This window comes from Mesoplodon mirus (assembly GCF_964341445.2).
Source record: "Mesoplodon mirus genome assembly, chromosome: 8".
Lineage (NCBI taxonomy): Eukaryota > Metazoa > Chordata > Mammalia > Artiodactyla > Ziphiidae > Mesoplodon > Mesoplodon mirus.
This window is the reverse complement of record NC_138984.1, coordinates 74756104-74779089: the sequence shown is the minus strand read 5'-3', so window position 1 is coordinate 74779089 and position 22986 is coordinate 74756104. Positions and strand designations below refer to the sequence as shown.

General features: G+C 43.5%; 1 protein-coding gene across 4 annotated transcripts in view; it reads right to left on the bottom strand.

Annotated features, from left to right (window-relative positions):
- The window catches only part of TANC1 (tetratricopeptide repeat, ankyrin repeat and coiled-coil containing 1), a 239929-nt gene that overhangs the window by 86189 nt on the left and 130754 nt on the right, over window positions 1-22986 (bottom strand). For all 4 annotated transcript variants that reach the window (XM_082629880.1, XM_082629879.1, XM_082629882.1 and 1 more), the window contains exon 4: window positions 7258-7362. In XM_082629880.1, coding sequence (XP_082486006.1) covers window positions 7258-7362 — 105 coding nt within the window. The remainder of the gene's footprint in view (window positions 1-7257; window positions 7363-22986) is intronic.

The following is a 22986-nucleotide window of genomic DNA, read 5'->3' as shown; positions in this document are numbered from 1 at the left end:
AGTATCTGGCCTCACACTCCCTAGGAACCCGTTAGGTAAGTGGAGAGCGATATTCCTCCCAATAATGTTCTCATGAAATCTTCACTATTACACCACTGTGGAATAATCACATGGAGAAAGGCAAAGGGAATTTCTTTGATCACTCCCTGCCTGGCTCTTTTTACCTATTCACATCTGTTAGATCACATCTGGGGTGCCAACATCCAAGTACGGTCCACAAGGTGACTGGCTCCATCCTAACTTCAAACCTATTTGTCCCCTTAATAACTATCCCCTCCCCCTCCCCCACTACAGGCTCAGAGGAAAAGACATCCCCACACTAAAGCTATTCTGGAACCCTTACAGCGTGAGCTTCTCTAAACCTCAATTTCCTCATCAGGGAAGTGGCCATCACCTACTTCTTATAGATTGTGAAGCTCAAAACAAATGTGAGAAACATCTTATAAGCTGAACATCTTCGAGATAAAACACTGTATCAAAGTTGGTCATTATTTCTACCAATTTTAACACCGAGAGCCCACTTTCTCACTATTACTTCATTTTCTGTTTTCATGGCTTCCTTTCTATGTTTAATGTGCATATATTTCTCTTACCGAAAAAAAAACAGTTTTCTGTTCAGAATTTTTCTGCCTTAACTTTTTCTGAAATCACTATTCCTTCAAGACAACAAATCCCCTCCTGCTATCAAACTGCTCCAACTTGGCCCACACTTAACTGCTTTCATTTCCCATATAATCATTCTGCCTTCTTTAAAGCCAGACGCTATTAGAACCTTGGAAGTGCCTGGGGATTACCAATGATAATGCCATCAAGCAGAAACTAACACACCATTGTAAAGCAATTATACTCCAATAAAGATGTAAAAATAAATAAATAAAATAAAATAAAAATAAAAAAGAGAAGCCTTTTCTCTACTCTCATCCTCCTCAAACTCAACAGAGCGCTGGGCATTGTTGATGACGCTTGGCTATTCACTAGCACGTAGCCGTGAACCACTGACTTAACATCAGCTTCCAAGACAGTACTTCCGAATCAAGTCTGTTAAGTGAGACACAGCCTTGATTGATGTTAAATCCCTTCCTCTGCCTCTACCTGTCTAGGACCTGCTTCTTGCTAAACCTCTTGCCTTCCTTGCCTTCTACTCCACAAACATTTTCCTGTTTCTTTCTGCTTACTCCTTCTCCTAAGGCATCGCCATTCCCTCCTCCTTCAATTTCCCAAAATACCATTTACGGAGGTGCATCTATCCATGAACCTGATCTGGTTCTGTCAATAACTGGTTTCTAGTCTGGAATACCAAAAGGTAGTTACCATATAAGTTATCTTTAGGCTTTTCATCTCATGCATCCCATACTGAAATTGTTACCAAATCTTACCATTTCCTGTTTCAAAATGTTTCCTGAATTCGCCTTTTTCTCTTGTCACACTGCCACTTTAAGTCCTCATCCTCTCCAGTCTAGATAACTATTAGTCTGTGAATCAATTTTCTTACCTATTTTTATTGTCTCCCTCTCTTTTCCTTCCTCTAAGCCAGTGGTTCTCAAATTTTTTAGTATCAGAGCTCACTGTTAAAAATTAAGAACTCCAAAGAGCTTGGGCTTATATGGGTTATGTCTATTGATATTTAGCATGTTTGAAATTAAAACTAAGAATGTTAAGATCTATGTTAATCCATTTTAGGTTAATAAAAATTACACTAACAAATAACATTTTTAATAATAACCGTATTTTAATTTAAAAAGAATGGTATTGTTTTACATTTTTGCAAATTCTTTTTAATGTCTGATTTAATAGAAGACAGTTGGATTCTAATGTCTACTTCTGCATTCAATCTGTTGTGATAGGTTCTATGGGTTGAAGCATGTGAAGAATTGTGGCTTTAGAGAGCAATGTATTGAATAGTTGGGAAAGGGAGGAACCTTTCCAGTTAATTACATATATTCTTCTGTGACACCTCCCTGAAACTTGACAAGTAGCAATTTCTTAAAGGTTAGTTCCAATGTTGATCTGAATCTGAATCAGTGAACTTTCTGTACTCTGTTACAGTAAAATCCAATGGTCTGTTTTATGCTTCAAATGGATTTTACCCATGCAAGATTTTGTAACATCATGCACCGGGTCATTTGGAAAATACTGGTTTTGCAGATCTTGCAAGTGTTGACACATTTTATTATACAACACCAAAATATCACATTCATTAACATCACCACAGATCTCAATAGAAAAGTCTTGGGAAGCCATCAAGCTCTTTGTGACACATGCAAATTCCCCCAAACCTAATTTTCATTCGAAAGGTCAAATTGTATCATTGGCAACTAATCCCTGTCAGGATTGTTTGTTTGTTTGTTTTTTTAATTGAAGTGATGTGTTCATTTTGTTCCTTTTCAAGAAAATATATGTCCAAATACCCAATTATGAATAACCCTGATTTGTCAGTTGTACTTTCAAGTAAAAATGATTTTTTTTTTTTTTTTTAAGAAAGGCTAGTTCAGCTTGCAATTCAAACAATCACACAGGTGCTTTTCCTTGAGACAGCCATCATACTTCAGCACACAGTGGACGTGCTTTCTGCGGACTTCCCATTTCATCACCCAGAATATTAAAAAGATGGGTATTCAAGGGTCAAGACTCAAAATTCATTATTTTTAGGGCTTCATCAAGGACATTTTTCAGTGAATTATTATTTCTGATGCAAGTGGGTGTTGGTAAAAAAAAAAAGTACATGTAGCCCTAGAATAGCAGGAGCCCCTGCTCTGACGTGTATTAGGCATCAGAAGTCTTACCAACAATTGCCCTCGCACCATCACTGCAACTGTCAATGCAAAAGAAATGGAAATATCTTAGTGTTATTATGCAAAGAGCTGTGACTTCACAGACCCTCTGCAAGGGTCTTAGGGATGCCTAGAAGTCCATGTCCCACTCCTGTAGAACCTTTAAGTCTTCAATTGTACTAAATTCTCCCTTTTCATAAAAATAATAAATAAAACCATAGTCACAGACTCCCTTCACCCTACTAACTGATCTCTCATCTTCCCTTACTTGCTCAGCTTCTTAGGGGTAAAAGAGAGGTGGTTTATCCTCACCAATTAATTCCATTTCCTTATCACATACCTACAACTTAAACGCATTCACCCTCACAAGCCTCCTAAAACAGCCCTATTAGGCACAGTAACTTTCTTTTCATGGCCCATCTCCTCTTTTGATTTTCCTGTAAATTTTTGACCTTGGCAGATACTCTGCTCTCCAAGGAAAAAAGTGGCAACTGTCACATCAGACACTCAGAGGGGAAACCCATGGATACTGTGTGGTCTTGTGGGTTCTTCTACCCTTTTGCTGGTGCTTCTTCTACCTTATTCACAGCTCAAGAATAAAATACCAAAGGTTTTCAGGTCTCTTCTCTCAATGATCTTTTCCCTAGTGTAATGCACCTAATCTCATCACGTTCCCTCTAAGTAAAAGGCTGCCCAGTTTACCTCCTGAGCTCTTTCTTAAGCCCCAGTTTGATTTTTCCAACTGTTCATTGGACACTTTTGCCTAGATGTTCCCAGACCTCAAACTCAACATGCCTGAAACTGAACTCAAACCAAAATGGACAGGTCCCCCTCTCCTAGTGTCTGGTTAATGTAGTCTCAAAACCCTGATGTCATCATCTTTGTCTCTTACGGCTTCCAGATCCTTGCAATTCCTCAGGAATCTTCCTGAATCACTTTTTTCCTGATCCTGTTCTTTTTTTTTTTTTTTTTTTTGCAGTATGCGGGCCTCTCACTGTTGTGGCCTCTCCCATTGTGGAGCACAGGCTCCAGATGCACAGCCTCAGCGGCCATGGCTCACGGGCCCAGCCGCTCCGCGGCATGTGGGATCTTCCCGGACCGGGGCATGAACCCGTGTCCCCTGCATCGGCAGGCGGACTCTCAACCACTGCGCCACCAGAGAAGCCCCGTTTCGTCGTATTTTGAGACTTCACCAAGCAATGACTCATAAGACTAAAACTTTCTCACCCCTCCCCATCAAAGCTTGCTCAAGTAGCTAATGACAGATTGAAGCGAACCTAAATGGATTATGGTTGCCCCTAATTCCAAGAAACATAGCTGTGAATCCTATTATAATCTAATAACCCTCCCTAATTTATCTAGTTTTTTATTTTCCCTTAAGGCAGAGGTATTGTTTTGTGGGTGACATTTTCCCCTTAAACAATATGTTGGTTTAGCAATAGGAAGCTTATTTGTGAAGAACTTACTCTATATGACACATAGCTTATTAGGATCATTTGACAGGAAAAAGGGGATTGTATTTTGTTTGAGGACCTCATTAAGTCACTCTTTTTGTCAGAGTAGAAAGTGCTGTTTTTCCAAAATATTTTAAAATACTGAATAAAGTAGAATCTCTTTCCATAAAGATGTTTCCAGATTAATGTAAACTTTAATAAACAGGTTCTTTGCTTATAATAAAAATGTTCATCTGCCCATATCATATATCCCACTACCCAGATGGCTAAAATAAGCAGATTTCACATAAATACAACTACTTATAAGTTAATGGATAAATTCAGAGTGCTCATTGGTTTTGTTTTACTTTGATTTAAATTTCAGAGAGCTAAGAGTCAAGAATTTATGGAGCAACATAACCATAAAGTGAGGCAGCTTAGTCTGGAAAGGGTATTTCAAACATCTAGGAATAACTTGATATTTCACGAGTCTATGGGAATTTCAAAAGCATTTCATGAGGGGCTGTTGTCAATAGTTTGTTGGTCTGGGGATTACTGAAATGCTATTATTGACAGCATCCAGAAAAGTGTCTTAGAGACTTTTTTAAAAAGCCCAAAGGAAATATGGAAAGTATAAGCCCAAATTTTTAATTAAAACTTAAGTAATGCTGCTACTATGAAACCTTAGAAACTAGGATTTAGTCCATCATGCATGCATCTGTACATGCTTGGGTTAATACTCAAACTCAATTAGTTTTAGTTTGCTCCAGCCTCGCCTTTAGATTCAGTGACCTGGACATAAAATTTGTACTTTAATATGGCAAACTTAATTAACCCCATTGAAATGTAAAGGATTCCATGGGGATTACAAAACACACCATCGTTTACTAATCATCAAGTTAAATTTTGTTAGGCAAACACCTCTTCATCAACCAACCGATAACTCTCCTGGGGCTTCCACCGGCTTCGTGGCTAGCCACGAAAGACCATGTGCCCACAAGCATGAACTACGCCCCTTTCCCCAACGCCCAAAAGAGGGGAAATGTACCCTTCTTCTTAACTCTAGGTGAAACTTCTGGAAACTCCTGGTGTGTATTTGCAGCCCGGGTATGTCATAATTTCAGTCCCCATGGAGACTGATGATGCTGAATCCAGGAGTTAGGGTCTCGAGAGTAAGCACATCTGCAGACTGCAGGCTACACCAACAATATCAATCACTCTGCTTGAATTTAGCTCAGCTGGCAGCCAAGCATAAGAATACCTCCTCCCCTAAGAAAGCCAATTCTGCCTTGGGCAAGGGGAGAAAAGTTGACAGCGGGAACTATTTTATAACCTCTTTTCTTTGCCCAATAAAAGTCCCAAATTTGTCCTCATTCTTACCCCAGGGGGAGCCCTAAACCCTAGACAGGATGTCAACAGGACTCCTGGCCACCGAGGAAGGCGTCACATAATGGAGTCCACACCAGTCAAATGCCAGGGGCATAACCAACCAGGACTCCAAAGGCAGGTGGGGATGAGGGTAAAGGGGGGCAGGCTTATTCTGAAATGGGCAGACAGCTCAGTAAATTCAGATTATTGATATTCACTTCAGAGGAACAGGTTTTCACTTTCTTTTTGACACCCAGAATAGAAATGAGCGAGAAGACTGACCCACAGACACCTTGCACATGTGAATTCACAACCAGGAGGGTCCTCGTGTCTGCAGGGTTTCCGGCTATCCTGACCAGACAGCACTGTGGACCCTCCCCTCTGCACCACCACACACCTGGTGCCCTGCCCCTCCTCAGCACAAATCCTAGTGAGAACCTCTTACCTAAACCAAACGGCTGGGTGCCTGGACAGAACGAAAAAGAGTGGCATTTCTCATGCCAAGATGCAGGCAACAGCATCTCTTCCCTGCCCAGAATGCTCAGCTCCTGGTCCCATCTCGACCCCCGCCCACTCCAAACTCCTCTTCTTGATTTTCATCTTCTGTCAACCCCTCACACTCAGCTCTTTTTTAGTTTTATTTTCACCACCACCACTAACACCCCACTCCATGTTCCTACTATGTCCCACACTTCGTACCCACTCCCTCCTATGCCTCAGCAGAAACATGAAATGCACATACAGTGGTAGAACATAAAGAAGCTATATCCCTCTCCACCCACACTTAGGGAGAGGAGGATGCCAGGTCTTCCAAGGTGGAAATATGGGTGAGTTTTCTCTTTCAGCATTACTACATAAACTTGTGTCCATATTGGGGGTACAACAGGCTTCTCTACATATGCCAGGATTCTTAACCATGTGTTTCTGCAGGAAAACAGGATGTACGTTCAAAACACATAAATTAAAGACCTTAGAGTTGTGAGTTGGGGACACAACCCCCCACCCCAGAGAAAGAAACAAACAGGTACATTCTGGAATCGATTAAAAAAAATAAAGAACTATTAATACATCTACGAAATGCTAGAGTATGTAATGTCTGTTACATGTATTTCCAGATATAGGGAAAAAGGCAAAATATAAAGTGTCTTCATGAAAAGTTTCAATCAATTTGGATATTTTTTTGCCTCTACTTCAACATTCTCTAAAGAAAAACTTTTGATGTTTAAAAAAAAATAAGCAGCTTTCAAAAGCTACCAAGTGCTTCTAAGAAAGCTAGTTATTATAAGCTTTGTCTAGCTACAGTTTCAGCTTTTCAGCCAAAGCCTGCTGTTGAATATTCTAAAACGACGGAGCACTAAAAAACAAAACAAAACAAAATCTTGGAAGCAGTCTACTGGCTGGCTTTTCATGTCCCCCCGAACCAGGAAGGTCAAAATTGACAGGAAGTTAAGTCTCAACCTGTAAACAATGCGTATGCACCCACTCAACTATTCCTACACTGTGTACATAATCCCAAGAATTTACATTAACTAAACAGATCTCTATAACTGCCCAAGGAAAACCACCTCCCAGATACATTCAGTTTAGCAAAGCATTCCTGCAAGAGGCACTGAAGTTTCATTCAGAAGTGGAGTGTCATGGTGTAAAATCTTTAAGGGGGAAAATCATTGAAAACATATTCTTACCATTTTCACTGGGCTCTGTTGGCTTGGGCACGTCTCGGAACGGGATTATGACTGTATCTCCAGGCACTCTGGGGCTTTCCACATACTTGGGCTTCCTGACAGGACCTGCAGCGGGAAAGATCTGAGTGTGGCTAATTTTTTCCAGCTGCAAACAAAGCTTCAGAATGTACAGTGTGTGTCCTCACCAGGACCCAGATAGGCCTAAAGGAAGAGCCGGCCCCTTCCCCTCCCTTGAACACACACACTGTCATTTCAGTACAGATGTAAGAACGTCCAGTCTGGGCTGCCAAAGAAAGGGCTATAAAAGCTCAGCTTGGAGAATACAAACTCTGACAAAAACAAAAGCTGCTCTTTTGCTGTGCAGTCTCTACAGCTGTCTTTGGTGTATGTCACATAAGTGATTTTGACATGTCCAGACCTGGACGGCTTGTGGCAAAGGGTTTTTTATTTGGAATTTTTCCTCTAACTGGGACCAAGATGATCAGGTTGCTGGTATCTCCCAAGTCAGGAGGCAAGGATTACAAACAACCAGGCTACAACATCAGTATGCTCTGCGCGGCCACAGACCGCAGGCATTTTATCAGCCTGGTGACGCAAAGCAATTGTGTGGGGCAGGGAAGCCGGCTGGTTTCTTAGTAGCTGACACAGCTATCTTCGGAAAGGCAGAACAGGCAGTCCGGCATACGATTCGGGGACACAAGAGAGCCTGAGAATCATCTCTTTCACCTCCCCTTCATCCCCAACTTATCATCAGAAAATCTGGAATTCTGAATTAGAACGAATGGAACCCTCACACGTTGCTGGTGGCAATGCACACATGCAGCCACTTTGGAAAACAGCTGGGTGGTTCCCCAGAAGTTTACACATATAGAGTTATCATATGGCCCAACAAATCCACTTCTATGTAAATGTATGTTCAGACAAAAATCTGTACATGAATGCTTGTAGCAGCATTATTCATAATAGCCAAATGTCCATCAACTGACAACAAAATGTGATATATTCATACAATGTAACATTACTGGGCAATAAAAAGAAATGAAGTACTTATTCATGCTACAACATGGACAACGCCTGAAAATATTTTGATAAGTAAAAGAAGCCAGGGACTTCCCAGGCGGTCCAGTAGCTAAGACTCTGTGCTTCCAATGCAGGGGACGTGGGTCCGATCCCTGGTCACGAGGGAACTGAGATCCCACATGCCACGCATTGCAGCCAAAAAAAAATAAAGTAAAAAATTAAGTAAAAGAAGCCAGTCCTCAAAGACCACATGTTATGTGACTCCATTCATATGGAATATCTAGAATAGGCAAATTTATAGAAACAAAGTATGAATGGCTGCCAGGGACTGGAGGATGTGCGGGCTTGTGGGGTGATGATGGCTAAGGGGTCTGCGGTGATAAAAATGGACTAAAATTAGGTTGTGCTGATGGTTGCAAAAACTTGTGAATATACTAAAAACTGCTGCAGTGTACACTTCAAATGAGTGAACTGTATGGTATGTGAATCATATCTAAATAAAGCTGCTTAAAAAAAAAAAGACTGCCTATTCTGTCTGGTCCTTTCAAACAGCCCATTACCTTTTGGTCCAGAATCATCCACTTGACTCTTATTTTCCTTGGTTGCCTTATACTTAAAGTGTGCTTTTAACAATGCCACAGAGACAGGCAACATTTCACATCAGTAAGAGAAAGGGTGGAGGAAGAGTGCCAGACAGTGGTTCACAGATCTCCCTCCTGCTCAACCCTGAGCCACAGCCCTGCCCCTCCCAGGTCCTCAGCTCCATCACTGCACACTGAAGGGGTAAGTCAGGTGGATTCTGAGCATCCTTCTGTGTCAAACATCTTATGCATCTGAGAAATTCTGTTCAGAATGTGGTTTACGGTGAAAGTGCTGCCACCTAAAGGTTTACTGCAAAAGCATCTACACTACTATAAAAACACTCTAATAATTCCCAGCCAGTTATAATGTACCACATCTGAAAATAGGCTGCATTATCAAAGAAGCTTATAGAGCTTGACAGATAGGGGTATTATTTCAGACTTTAGAAATCATGGTTCTAAAATGGTTAATGTAGTATTTAACCATATGGTTGTCTTCATAATTGATTTAACCCTGTCAGAAAGGGAATGTTTTTAAAGGTTAAAGTGGAATGGTTTGGGGGGGAGGGGTGGAGAGAAGGAAAATTAAGTGGAAAATGTAAGCTATACAACAGTACACAAAATACAATTGAGATTTCATCAAAAATACACACTTGTCCATATATAAATATGCATGAAGGGAAAGACTGGGGGGCAAGGGGAAACAATGATATTTGCTGTGAAGGACACAGCAACTTGGAAGAAGAGCCTGAACAGGGCAGGCAGGAATGGACAAATACGAGAACCATTCCACACTCTTGGCTCCCAACCTACTCCCTATGGTAAAAGAGATCAAGGGCAGGGGGCTGCCCTGGTGGCGCAGTGGTTGAGAGTCTGCCTGCCGATGCAGGGGACGTGGGTTCACGCCCCGGTCCGGGAAGATCCCACATGCTGCAGAGCGGCTGGGCCCGTGAGCCATGGCCGCTGAGCCTGCATGTCCGGAGCCTGTGCTCCACAATGGGAGAGGCCACAACAGTGAGAGGCCCGCGTAGCACACAAAAAAAAAAGAGATCAAGGGCATCTTTTTCTCATCATCTGCTCTCCTCCATTTAAAGAACTCAAGGGAGCTAAAGCCTTTTATTATTATCGTCCAATGATTCACATTGCCCCAACCAGCAACCATGCACCACTCATGAAGTACCTGTAAGATTCTGTTCACCTTAACTCCTCAGCGTATAGTAATAACCAATCTAAATAGATCTACTTCCAGGCAATCTACCTACGCCACACATCCTTCAAAGATGTTCTCTAATAATAAGCACTCTCTTCAAATGGGGGCTATTTCACGTGGATGTACAGCTGTTGTTAGGAATGGTTAGAATGTGAACCTCAATGTCACCCAGAGCCTTCAGAAAGCATCTATGCCCATCTGTTTGTCTGTAACTGTGTTCTACTCAGAGGCCAACCCCTCACTGTAAGAAATACTCAACACTAAGGAGACAGTGTTAAGAGTAGAGCCTCTAGAATGGATAAAGAAGATGTGGTACATACACACGATGGAATATTACTCAGCCATAAAAAAGAATGAACTAATGCCATTTGCATTACATGGATGCCATGGATGCCATGCATTACAAGGTCCACATGGATGGACCTAGAGATTGTCATACTGAGTGAAGTAAGTCAGACAGAAAAAGACAAATATCACGATATTGCTTAAATGTGGAATCTAAAAAATGGTACAAATGAACTTATTTACAAAACAGAAATAGAGTCACAGATGTAGAAAACAAACTTATGGTTACCAAGAGGTAAGGGGGTGAGGGATAAATTGGGAGATTAGGATTGACATATACACACTACTATACATAAAACAGACAACTAGTAAGAACCTACAGTATAGCACAGGGAACTCTACTCAGTACTCTGTAATGACCCACATGGGAAAAGAATCTAAGAAAGAGTGGATATATGTGTATGTGTAACTGATTCACTTTGCTGTACATACAGCAGAAACTAACACAACATTGTAACTATACAATGTTGTATACAACTATACTACAATAAAAATTAATTTAAAAAAAAAGAGCAGAACCTCTAGACCTGGGCAGACCTAGGTTCAAATACAGTCTCCCTCCCTCTCCAGTTCGGACCTCAGTTCCTCCCAGAGCTAAACGATGAATGAGGGAGAGTTCAGCTCTAAGGGGAAAATCCTGAAAGCAGAGGGCAGGTCTCTCAGGTTCCCACACTTGGCACAGTGCCTGGCATAGCAACCTGTGAGGCTGGAGACAAAAGGAGACCTAGAATGTAACAAAGTAAATACAACTGTATTCAGTGACCACACAAGGCTAAGCACTTACATACATTAATTCATTCGATCCAAATAACTTTGGGAGAAAAGCACTATTTCCCCCATTTCTAGGTCAGGAAGCTGAGGCTCAAATCAGTGGAACAATTTGCTCATGGCCCACACATGGCAAAGCAGGAATTCAAATGGTTTTGTGGTCTGTGCAGGTTTGAAGCCCATGTACTGAATCACCATTCAGCACTTATCAAACTAGGAAATTTAGATTAAATAGGCAATTCTAGAAAAGGCCAGGGCAGTGGAACCTTCCACCACCAAATCCACAGGTCTTGGCTATACATTCAGCAAATCTTTTATTCATACTCACTTGTCTCTGATCTCCCCTTTTACTAAGAGTTGAAATATTACGAAGTGAATATAAACCACTGCTCTCCAACATGATCCTTTTATTTAAATTGCTTTTCACAAACAGCTGAACCTCAAATGCTATAAAACCAGATAAATTTAAAACTACATAGGTTTTCTTCTTTCCCCCTCAATCGCTCGTTAGAGACTCTTTGGGCACTTTCCATTAAACACAGCAGATGAACACTCATTTGCCCTCACTCCCTTTCAAAACACCATTAAAGTTGCAGTAAAGGGATTTAAGAGAGACCAGTGGGAAAAGAAGACAACCACAGGCAAGAAACCAAACTTCTGAAAGTGGAAACAGACTGCCGAGAAGCATGGATGAAGCACAGCAGAAAAGGTTAGGGCTGGGGGTCGGGGTAGGAAGGGCTCAGCCTCCTAGACAGCAGACACCTCTGAAGGCAGGGGTGCGGCAGGGCTGAACGCAGGACCATGGGTTGGAAATCTATTGAAGGGAGAGTAAGACCCATAGAACCCCTTCCCAAACCAGGAAGCATTCCCTCCTTCATCCTGGAAGCAGAGCTTTTCCCCTGGAAAGGCTGAATTCCAAGACCGTGGAGATTCAACAGCTAAACTCTTGAGTGCTACACTAAAACACTGGCCTTAAGAAAAATTCTCCATGTGGATTGGTGGGCCCCAGATGCATCTCTCCACACCCCCTGCCCCAGCTGTGAAAATGCTGACAGCAAGCTTGCACACCAAGCAGGAATAGATTAGAGGATTCCTCCCTGGGACGAGAAACAGTTGGGGACAAGCCCTCAAAGAAATGGTGGATCCCTGACCAATCACGCTACCGTAAAGCCTGCCCCCGCCCCCCCCCCACACACACACCAACCTTACCTTTTAATCAGCTTTTTAGTACCTTGCACTTACTTACAAACTAAAATTATCAGACACTCAAGGAAAGACCCTACCCTAAAAGAAAATAACAGTAACAGGTTAAAAGAGAAACCCTGAGCAATCAGGGTTAATAGGAGGTACACCCTCCAGAAAGAGAAGAGCTACTGTTTCCACTACATAGGGGGCCCTATAACAAGGGCCTTCAGGGTCTAGTGAGGTGGTCAGCTGACCAGACTGACTGCAGGACAGACAACCGAGGCCACGCCACTTAAGACCCACTGTAATCACTGATCTTACACTAATCTGCCGTCTATTAAGCCACAATGGCACTGAGTTCTATGCCACTGAAATGAAAAACTCCTTCTAAATGAAGTGGCCACATTCTTTATCAACAGAGATCAAAACTGAAAAATCCATCCCCCTAACACCCCCCTTACTCAGGGGAAACTACTGCCCAGCACCTTTCTACACACAGCTTTTGTTTACAATGAAATGCTCAACATTCCCAAGCATAAACTACCTAAAATAACTTCCCCTCTTTATGTAAACCAAGCGCCCTCATGTTAATCCCCCCAAATTAACCAGAATCCAATAATACAATAATAATTACCCAGAAAGCATGGTATGTGGGCTCCTAACTGTTTAAGGCAAGAGGCTCTTAAAAACAAGACTGTCAGGTATTAGCTTGAAAATGGGCTCATCCAGAAGCCAATGTGCTTCCTTGTCTCACTGGCCTTGCCACCCAGTCACTCCTGGGGACCCAAGACACTGGTATAAAGCACTTTTCAAGCTTAACTGGGCATAAGAATGCCGTGGGGGTCTTGTCAAGATGCAGATTTTGATGCACTTATCAGGTATAGTCAGGACCATGGGCCATACTTTGGTAGCAAAGGTATCAAGTATGCAAAGCACAGGTCACCACAGGCGGGACCTCTAAGGAAGACCACCCTTCTGGCAGGGTCTGAGCAGGGTCTAGGGCCATGGATGGGGCACCAACTTGCCCAGTTTACAAGGTTTAAGATAAACGGGAATTGTTCTTGACCATAAATTACACCCAGTTCATACTCTGGATCCCTTTCCTCATCCTGATTCCCCACCTCCTCTGCCCCCCATTCTCTACTCTGTGATACAGGGGAAGGGGGCTCTCAAATTTAAAGATAAAGGGCTCTCAAGATGAAGAGAAACATACAGTGTGCCCCCAAAGAGGTACCCAGTAGGCAGCCGGCACAGAAGAGCTCCTGCAAGCTCCTTGCACTGTACAGAAGGGCTTGTGTCAGCTGGAGGTGGGGGAGGGGCAATCTCCATCAATCAAATCGGTCTACAACCTGGAGCACAGCCTTCTCCCTGGTGCCTTTCCTGCCTTTATGTAAATCTCCAAATACACTTTTCCCAGTGGCCAGTTTTCCTACTCCTTTTGACATTTTAATCACACAGCTGACTATTTTGCTGCTTAGAAACTACCATATAAGGAATATTTTTTTTTAAAGGAATGGCAGAAATAAACCAAACTGGGCTTTATCTCTAGGCAGTGAGAGAGAGAGAAGGGCAGGGGTTACTTCTCATTTCTGAATGCTTCAGTTAAAAATAATTTTATTTATATTTATGTATATATATATGTGTGTGTGTGAAAGCAAAATTTGGGACACAGAACACCTGAGGCTACTTACTGCATTTAAAGCAGATCTTACATTTTTCACGACATCTGGAGACTATGAAAAGTGACCCTCCTGTGTTATCAATCATTTTAGAGATTTTTTTTTTTTTTTTTTTTTTTACCATCTTGAACTTTCACAGTAAAGGTTCCTGTTGATTTTATCTGGTCTGAGTTTTCATCTCACACTGGGAAATGTTCACAACAAGATAAGAAAAATAAAAAGGATGAGGAAGAGGATTCCTTTGGGGGGGGCGGGGAGGGCGGGGGTACCTTTATCACTAGGGCAAACGTCATTAAATAGTCAATAAGAAATGGTAGGGCCTCCCTGGTGGCGCAGTGGTTGAGAGTCCGCCTGCCGATGCAGGGGATACGGGTTCGTGCCCCGGTCTGGGAGGATCCCATATGCCGCGGAGCGGCTGGGCCCGTGAGCCATGGTCGCTGGGCCTGCGCATCCGGAGCCTGTGCTCCGCAACGGGAGAGGCCACAACAGTGAGAGGCCCGCATACCGCAAAAAAAAAAAAAAAAAAAAAAAAAAAAAAAGAAATGGTAAACTGTGGTAAACTACCAGATCACAGTCTTGGATTTTTAAAGAGCACAATACCTGCACAGAGCTTCCAAAGTCTGGCCCTTCTCCCTCCCCTACACCCAAAAGTAAGCATTGTGGGGAGAGGGAGAGACGCACTTTGGGACTGAGAAAGGGGAAGACTTCGCCTAAGTTTATGGGATGGAGGGAACCTGGCCTTGCCTCTGACCACTTTGTCCCACGCCGTGGTGAGGCTGGGCAGGTGAACTGGCAGCACTGCCCACAAGCCTGTCTAAGGGGGGTGAGAGCCTCTTGGGAAGATTCACTTTGAGGAAGAAGAAGCCAAATGATGAACCGACTCAGTCAGAAAGCCTCGGCCCAAGGGGAGGGCAATTGCAAGCACAGTGTGTCATCCATCACTTGGATTTCTCCTACAAGCAGCAGCAGAGAGGCTGTAAATAAAACCCCAAAATGCTACTTGAACGGACTCAGCTCCAGGGAATAACACCTGGGTACCGGGAGCTGATGTGGGGCAGGGCTCCGGGAGAGAAGCACCAGCTGTCCGAGCGGCCACAGCATCCCTGGTCGTGAACACATGACGTGCCCCTGGGGAGCTTCCCAAAGCTTCCAGAAACACTTTTACAAGGGCCTGGGACCTTGTGTGAAGAGAGGTGGGCAACAAGTCAGTGTAATCTGAGTTATTACTCTTGTAACCTCATTACCCAAAGACAGGTGAGGTCTAGGGAAATTCAGACTGCTAATTCTAGGGAAGGAAAAAAGCAGAAGGCAAGAGGGAAAAAATGGGTAACGAAATACGAAAGTTACCTGACATTACTCTCATTAGGCCTCCTTTTTCTTATTTTGAATACCTTATTTTTTGTAAGAGTGCACTGAGAAGGGTGGACAGCCTTTATTTACTCATGCGATGCACAGGCACCGTGCGATGTAAACGTGCACTGCCATTAAGGCACTTAAATCTAGTAGGAAAAGAGTCTATCGAAATGGAGCCATCCCCCTTTCAATAAAGCATCGTTAAAATAAATGTTGGCAAAGATTTGCAAGTCTCAGCTTGCAGTGTGCATGCTTACAGCACCATGAATACAATAAATTCTCAGTTCAAAGTACCCTGAGCAATGTTTCCACTTTCTCCCAATGCACTTTGTCTGCCATGCTGTTCCTATACTGTATCTAAGTTTTCATGTATTACAGCATGGAAATGCATTCATTCACCTTATTTATTTACTCAACAAGTATCTGTTGCACATCCACTGCGTGCCAGGCACAGGGTGACAACAAGATGTGACGGCACTTCCCCGAAGCTCTCAGTTGAGGGGACAAGAGTCTTTATCACAGCGTCTGAATTTTATTTCAAAACACTTCAACAGGGCTTCCCTGGTGGCGCAGTGGTTGAGAGTCTGCCTGCCAATGCAGGGGACACGGGTTCGTGCCCCGGTCCGGGAGGATCCCACACGCCACAGAGCGGATGGGCCCGTGAGCCATGGCTGCTGAGCCTGCGCGTCTGGAGCCTGTGCTCCACAACAGGAGAGGCCACAACAGTGAGAGGCCCGTGTATCGCAAAAAGGAAAAAAAAAAAAAAAAACACTTCAACATAAACAGTGTGATATAAATGTGTGTCTGTCCGTTGCCTTTAATCTCCTGCCTGAGGGCAATTATTTGTCCTAATCTGGAATACAGGCTCCTGGAATAGTTAACTAGCTTTTAATCAGAAGGCCACACACAACAGCTAAGGCCACCACAAGTCCAAGTTGGTCAGCTAGCCATCCTTATCAGCAACCAGCACCACGGTTACGCTAATTAGCACCCTGGAGGTTAGAAATGGAATTTCACACAAGTTAAATTACTAACTTTGTTATTTAGTATTACAGTTGCTGGAAACCTCTTTTCAGTGGTGAATTCATGGTATTTGAGGAAAGAGGATAGACTAGAAATATCACAGAAGCACCCTGGCCCATATATGACCCAGGCAGATAAAAATCTAGCCAGCCCTCACAGATGTGCCATAGGCTTGGTAAGTAAGTGGCTGGAGGTCCAGCTGCTAATTCCAGGGAATTATTTGGCCTCTGATTCAAAAATGTCAGGATAACTGAAGTTCTGTCTGTGATAGGGAGAACTCCAAAGATGTCACTCCAAGATTCCCAGGCCCTGATTATTGAATCAAACACAATCCAGGTATTACTGTGAATGGGGGTCTGCAGGTGGGATTAAGAATTAAGGTTACTGGGCTTCCCTCATGGCACAGTGGTTAAGAATCCGCCTGTCAATGCAGGGAACACGGGTTCGAGCCCTGGTCCCAGAAGATCCCACATGCCACGGAGCAACTAAGCCTGTGCGCCACAACTACTGGGCCTGCGCTCCAGGACTTGCGAGTCACAACTACTGAGCCCAAAGTGCTGCAACTACTGAAGCCCACACGCCTAGAGCCCGTGCTCCACAACAAGAGAAGCCACCACAATGAGTCCGCGCACCAAAACGAAGAGTAGCCCCGGCTCGCCGCAACTAGAGAAAGACTGCGCGCAGCAACCAAGACCCAACACAGCCAAAAATAAAAATAAATAAAATAAATAAATTTTAAAAAAAAGAATTAAGGTTACTAACCAGCTGACCTTCAACTAGAGAGATCATTCTGGATTACTGAGTGGGCCCCATGTAATCACACGAACCCTTAAAAGCAGAAGAGGAAGACTGAAGTCAGTCTTCATCTCATGAATACATGTGATGTGTCCCCTAGGGGGCTTTCAGAACTTCCAGAAGCCTTTTTACAAAGGCCTGGGGCCTTGTGTAAGGAGAGAAGGGTAGCAAGTCAGTGCAATCTGAGTTAAGAGTATGAGGTGAAATGAGACAGAAGGCAGTGGAGATGGTCAGAGAGACTCAAAGCCTCAGAAGGATTCAGCCCTTCTGGACTTGGCATGTTGCTAGTTTTGAAGATGGGAGGAAGGGGGCCACATGCAAAGGAATGCAGGCAGCCTCTAGAAGTTGAGAATGACACCTAGCCAAGAGCCAGCAAGGAAATGAGGACCTCAGTCCTACAGCCATGTGGCACTGAACTCAGCCAGCCTGAATGAGTTCAGGAATATTTCATCCCGAGCCCCAGAAAGGAATGCAGTCCCAGCAACATCATAAGCTGGGCCTTGTGAAACCCAGAGCAGAGAACCCACTGTGCCAGGCTGTGCCTGGACTTCCAACCCACAAAACTGTAATATAATCAATTTGTTTTAAGCTGATATATTTGTAGTAATTTCTTAGGGCTACAGTAGAAAACTAACATGTTGTCCATGAAATGCTGCCATACTTGCTACAGGTAAACACTGAATGCGAGGTGCCATCAGGGCAGCGACCCTTCTAAAAGGACAGAGCTGGAACTTTACTAGGCATATAAAACAGGCGATATGACTGCATTGTGCCAGACTGCTAATAAACCTCTATATGGGCAGAATGCCATCTGACCCTTGTTTTCATTCATACCTGAGTGAGTTTACAGGGAGGAAAACTCTAGCCCTCACGTCTTGTAACTACTGGTAGTAGTTATAATTTACCATAAAGAATCTAATACCTGAAGTTGGTTTTGTTTTGCTAGTAAGAATCACTAACCAAACCATCACAAATAAATGAATAACCACAAACCTTGGTTCTAAGATGTCCCTAGAAAAAAGATCGGAGTCCTTCCTGGAATCATTTCAGTTTCTCTAAGGAACTAGGGAAGGAGCCCACAAGGGGGAAGGAGTTCTCCTGATATTAAGCAGGAGATGAGCCCTGTGCTGCGTGATGAAGTAAAGACCCCAGAAACAGGGAGGCAGGGCCCTCGAGAACTTTCTTTCCCTGAGGGTTCAAAGTGTGATTCCCTGGACGGGCAGCAACAGCACCACCTGGGATCTTGTTAGAAATGCAAATTCTCAGCCCCACCCCAGAGCACTGGGATGATTCGGATACTCAGGTTTGAAATCCACCACAGGGGTTAGCAATGCAGGACCTTGTCCATGCCCTGAGGCAGCTTCCAATCAAATAAGAAGATTAGACAGAAAGAGCTGCCCAGCCCGACAGTGTTAAGTGACTGGGGAAAACAGTAGAGGGAAGAGACGGGACCTGAACTGGGCCTGAGGATGAAGTGGGGGTGGCATCACTTCCTCCCAGAGGGCCTGCACAGAGGTGGGAGACAGAGTGATTTACTTTTTCCATTCCCACACAGAATAAAAGCAGCTGAAGGGGCTTCCCTGGTGGCGCAGTGGTTGAGAGTCCGCCTGCCGATGCAGGGGACACGGGTTCGTGCTCCAGTCGGGGAGGATCCCGTATGCCATGGAGCGGCTGGGCCCGTGAGCCATGACCGCTGAACCTGCGCGTCCGGAGCCTGTGCTCCGCAACGAGAGAGGCCACAGCAGTGAGAGGCCCACGTAACGCAAAAAAAACAAAAAAAACAAAAAAACAAACAAAAAAAAAGGCAGCTGAAGGAAGAAAGCCATGCCTCTTTTGTTGGCTTCCACAAAGTGTCATGTACTCAGTAGGTACACAAATGTTAATTTTGACAAGAAAAAGTTCCTTTCTGCTTTTTGAATAAATTATACGTATTTGCTATAAACTAATAACTTTTATGATTCGGGGTTATTTTTTCAAATATTCATTCAGTACAGTGGCTACTGCGGAATCCTGTTCTAACCCTCATTCATTCTTTTTGCCAAGGGCAGGAGATCTGTGGGGGAAGGGATGGGGTGGGAGGAAAGAGTATGAGTTCCAGTCTATCCAGAGGTCCCACCTGTTGGCAGGTGCTCCATGACCCTCCTAAACCATCCTGGAGAGGGCAGGAGAAGAGTAGTCCTGTCTCACGCAGCAGCAATCCATCCTCCTCAGGGCCCAGGTCCAGACTTGCCCATCCTCCTCAAACAAAGCTCTGGTGCACACACACACCCCACCCTCCCGCCTCTGCAGGAACCCTCGGGTCCTATGTCACAAAGATAATGGCAACAGAAGGAAACACCTGAAACTCTCCTCAGCTCCGTCCTCACACGCACTTGCAATGGCACTCATCCTGTCATATCTGTGTAAAGTTAACCCTTCTACCTATGCTCAGGGTGCCAAGATCAAGGGCAAGGAAAGGTGAGAGAGATGCAGGATCCAACAGTTTATACAGAGAAATATCTCTAATGGTTACCCTGGATAGGAGGAGACTTTATGAGTTTAATTAGATTAGGTTAAAAGATTATCCTTGGATGTTAGTTACAACCTGACTAGCTTGCACTGAGACCATTAAGATCCAGTTAGGACAATGAGCTACCACTACACACCTAGTAGAATGGCTGAAATTTTTTTTAAATTTTTTGATGATTAAAAACTGCTCGTGAGGATGCAGATCAATAGGAACTCTCCTACACTGCTGGTGGGAATGCAAAATGGTACAACCACTTTGGAAAACAGTCGGCATTTTCATATAAAATTAAATTAATACGTTTAACATATCACCAAGCAATTCCACAACTACGCATTGACTCAAGAGAAATGAAAATATAAATTTACTCAAAAACCCGTATGAATGTATTTATAGCAATACATGCATACACATTTACTCATAATCACCAAAAAAACCCTGAAAGCTATTCAAATGTCCTTCAACTAGTGAATGGATAAACGACGGTATGTCCATGCAATAAATTAATACTACTCAGCAATAAAAAGTAAAGCGGTAAGACACAATGTTGTAAATCAACTATACTTCAATAAGAAAAATATATTGGGGGAAAAAAAAGAGGTACTGACACCCACTACAACATGGATGAATTTCAAATGTATTATGCTTAGTGAAAGAAGCCAGATTCAAAAGGCTGTATAATGTATGCTTCTATTTAGATGACATTCTGGAAAAGGCAAACTAAAGTCTTGGAGAACGTATCAGTGGTTGCCAGGGAGTAGGGGTTGACTACAAAGGGGCAGGATGAGGGAATATTTTGGGGTGAAGGAACTGTTCTGTGCTTGATTGTGGTGGTGCTTACACAGCTCCATGTAACTGCCAAAGCTCATGGAGCAAAAATAATTTTATTCTACGTAAATCAAAAAATAAGTGGGGCTTCCCTGGTGGCGCAGTGGTTGAGAGTCCGCCTGCCGATGCAGGGGACACGGGTTCGTGCCCCGGTCTGGGAAGATCCCACATGCCGCGGAGTGGCTGGGCCCGTGACCCATGGCCACTGAGCCTGCGCGTCCGGAGCCTGTGCTCCGCAATGGGAGAGGCCACAACAGTGAGAGGCCCGCGTACCGCCAAAAAAAAAAAAGTGAAAAAAATTTTTAATTAAAAAAGAGTGGGCCTGACTGAGGGTGTCATTCTGTGCTGGGGAGTGACTCTAACTGCACAAAATTTCTATCCTGGGTAAACATCTCTGACCCACTGAGAGGCAGAACCAGCCAGAGGCCAGCCCCAGCATCTATCATCCCTTTGCACCTTGATAAGAGAGCCCTGGTTTTTAACTGGTCACTGTTTTAAAAGTACCCAATACCTGGAAAGAAATGAGAGATCACAGGATATCCCTTCAGAGGGGTGCTGGGGCTTGTTTATGTAAAGCAGACTCTCCAGACTATCTCATTCCATAGGTGTGTACTCTTCTTGATTGACTTCCTATCAACGGAACTATTTTACAGCTCTGCGAATTGCAAAAAAACTGATGGCAATGCATATGAATTTTGTCTGGCAGAGACTATAAATCCCTGTAATCCAAATTCTCATTTAAACTGGTCTTAATGTCTTGCTTGTTCCTGCCTTAATGAATGAGCTAAATAAAACTGTTGACACAGGACCTTTTTATATTTACATGTCATACTTTTGCTTTTTTGAAAAATCACACTTTAGCAGCACAGCACATTAAATGAATAAAAGGCTGCATTTTCTAGCCTTCTTGGCAGCCACTGAGAGGAAAGTGAGTGTTGGGTGGGAATTCAAGAAGGATTGTTTAAAGGGCGCCAACCCAGCTGGGAGAGGCCCCTTTCTGGCAGAAATGATGACATACCAGGTGGTACTCAACACTCCTACCGGACACTGAGGTGACCTTGTGGTGAGAGGGAATGTAGGCTGATAACAGCTCCCAAAGGTATGTCCAGGACCCAATCCCTAGAATCCGTACACGTTACTTCATTTGGAAAAGTGGTCCATGTGGCTGTGGTTAAGGATTTTTGAGATGAAAGCATCATTCTGGATTATCCAGGTAGGCCCCAAATGCCATTACAATAATCATCACAAGTATCCTTATAAAAGAAAGGCAGGGCTTCCCTGGTGGCGCAGTGGTTGAGAGTCCACCTGCTGATGCAGGGGACACGGGTTCGTGCCCCGGTCCGGGAAGATCCCACATGCTGCGGAGTGGCTGGGCCCGTGAGCCATGACTGCTGAGCCAGTGCGTCTGGAGCCTGTGCTCCGCAACGGGAGAGGCCACAACAGTGAGGCCCGCATACCACAAAAAAAAAAAAAAAAAAAAAAAGAAAGGCAGAGGGGGATCAGACCAGCACACACAGAGAAGGCCATGTGAGACAGAGAATGGAATGACGCAGCCACAAACCAAGGAATACTAAGAGCCATCAGAAGCTAGAAGAGGCAAGGAACCGACTCTCCCTAGTCTCCACAGGGGATGCAATTCTGCTGATACCTTGATTTCTGACTTTCAGCCTTCAGAAGTGTGAGAAAATAAATTTCTGTTGTTTTAAGCCACCAAGTTTGTGGTAGCCCCAGGAAACTAACACCAATGATGAGCACCAAGCTAGGTTCCTTGACGACACCTTGAACTCACCAAGGCTCCGAGCCACGTACCTCTAGACCATTAACTAGAGAGAGAGAAACACATTTTTATCTTGTTTAAGTGACTACATATTTGATTTTTTTTTTCTTGAAGCCAAACTTAATCCTAATACTGGGGCATACTGAGATCATGAGTTCCTGGCCCCAACCTCACCTTGCCTCCGTTGATCAATCATATTGGTTGTCCTGCAATCTGAGCAAGGTTGAGAATTAAATGAAGAGTTGAAGAAAAAAGAAGTCAAACCCAAAGTATCAAAACAACTGTGTTACGGTTAAGATTAAGTTTGCACCACTGGGCATAATCAGGGAGTATGTGTAGTAAAGAATTTGTAACGTTTTTAAAATGTGGCATATCAGAGTATCTAACTGATTAACTCTGTGATTCCTATTTGAAATGGGTAATTTTCAGCTTTAAGTAAAATTTACTGCAATATATTTCCTATTTTTATTACTTTTAAATTGAAGTATTTATACTTCAATTTATAATATTGTGCTAGTTTCAGGTGTACAGCACAGTAATTCAGGTTTTTTGCAGATTATATTCCATTATAGGTTATTACAAGATATTGAATATAGTTCCCTGTGCTATACAGTAAATCCTTGTTGCTTATCTATGTATCTCACATCTTCTTAAGCCAA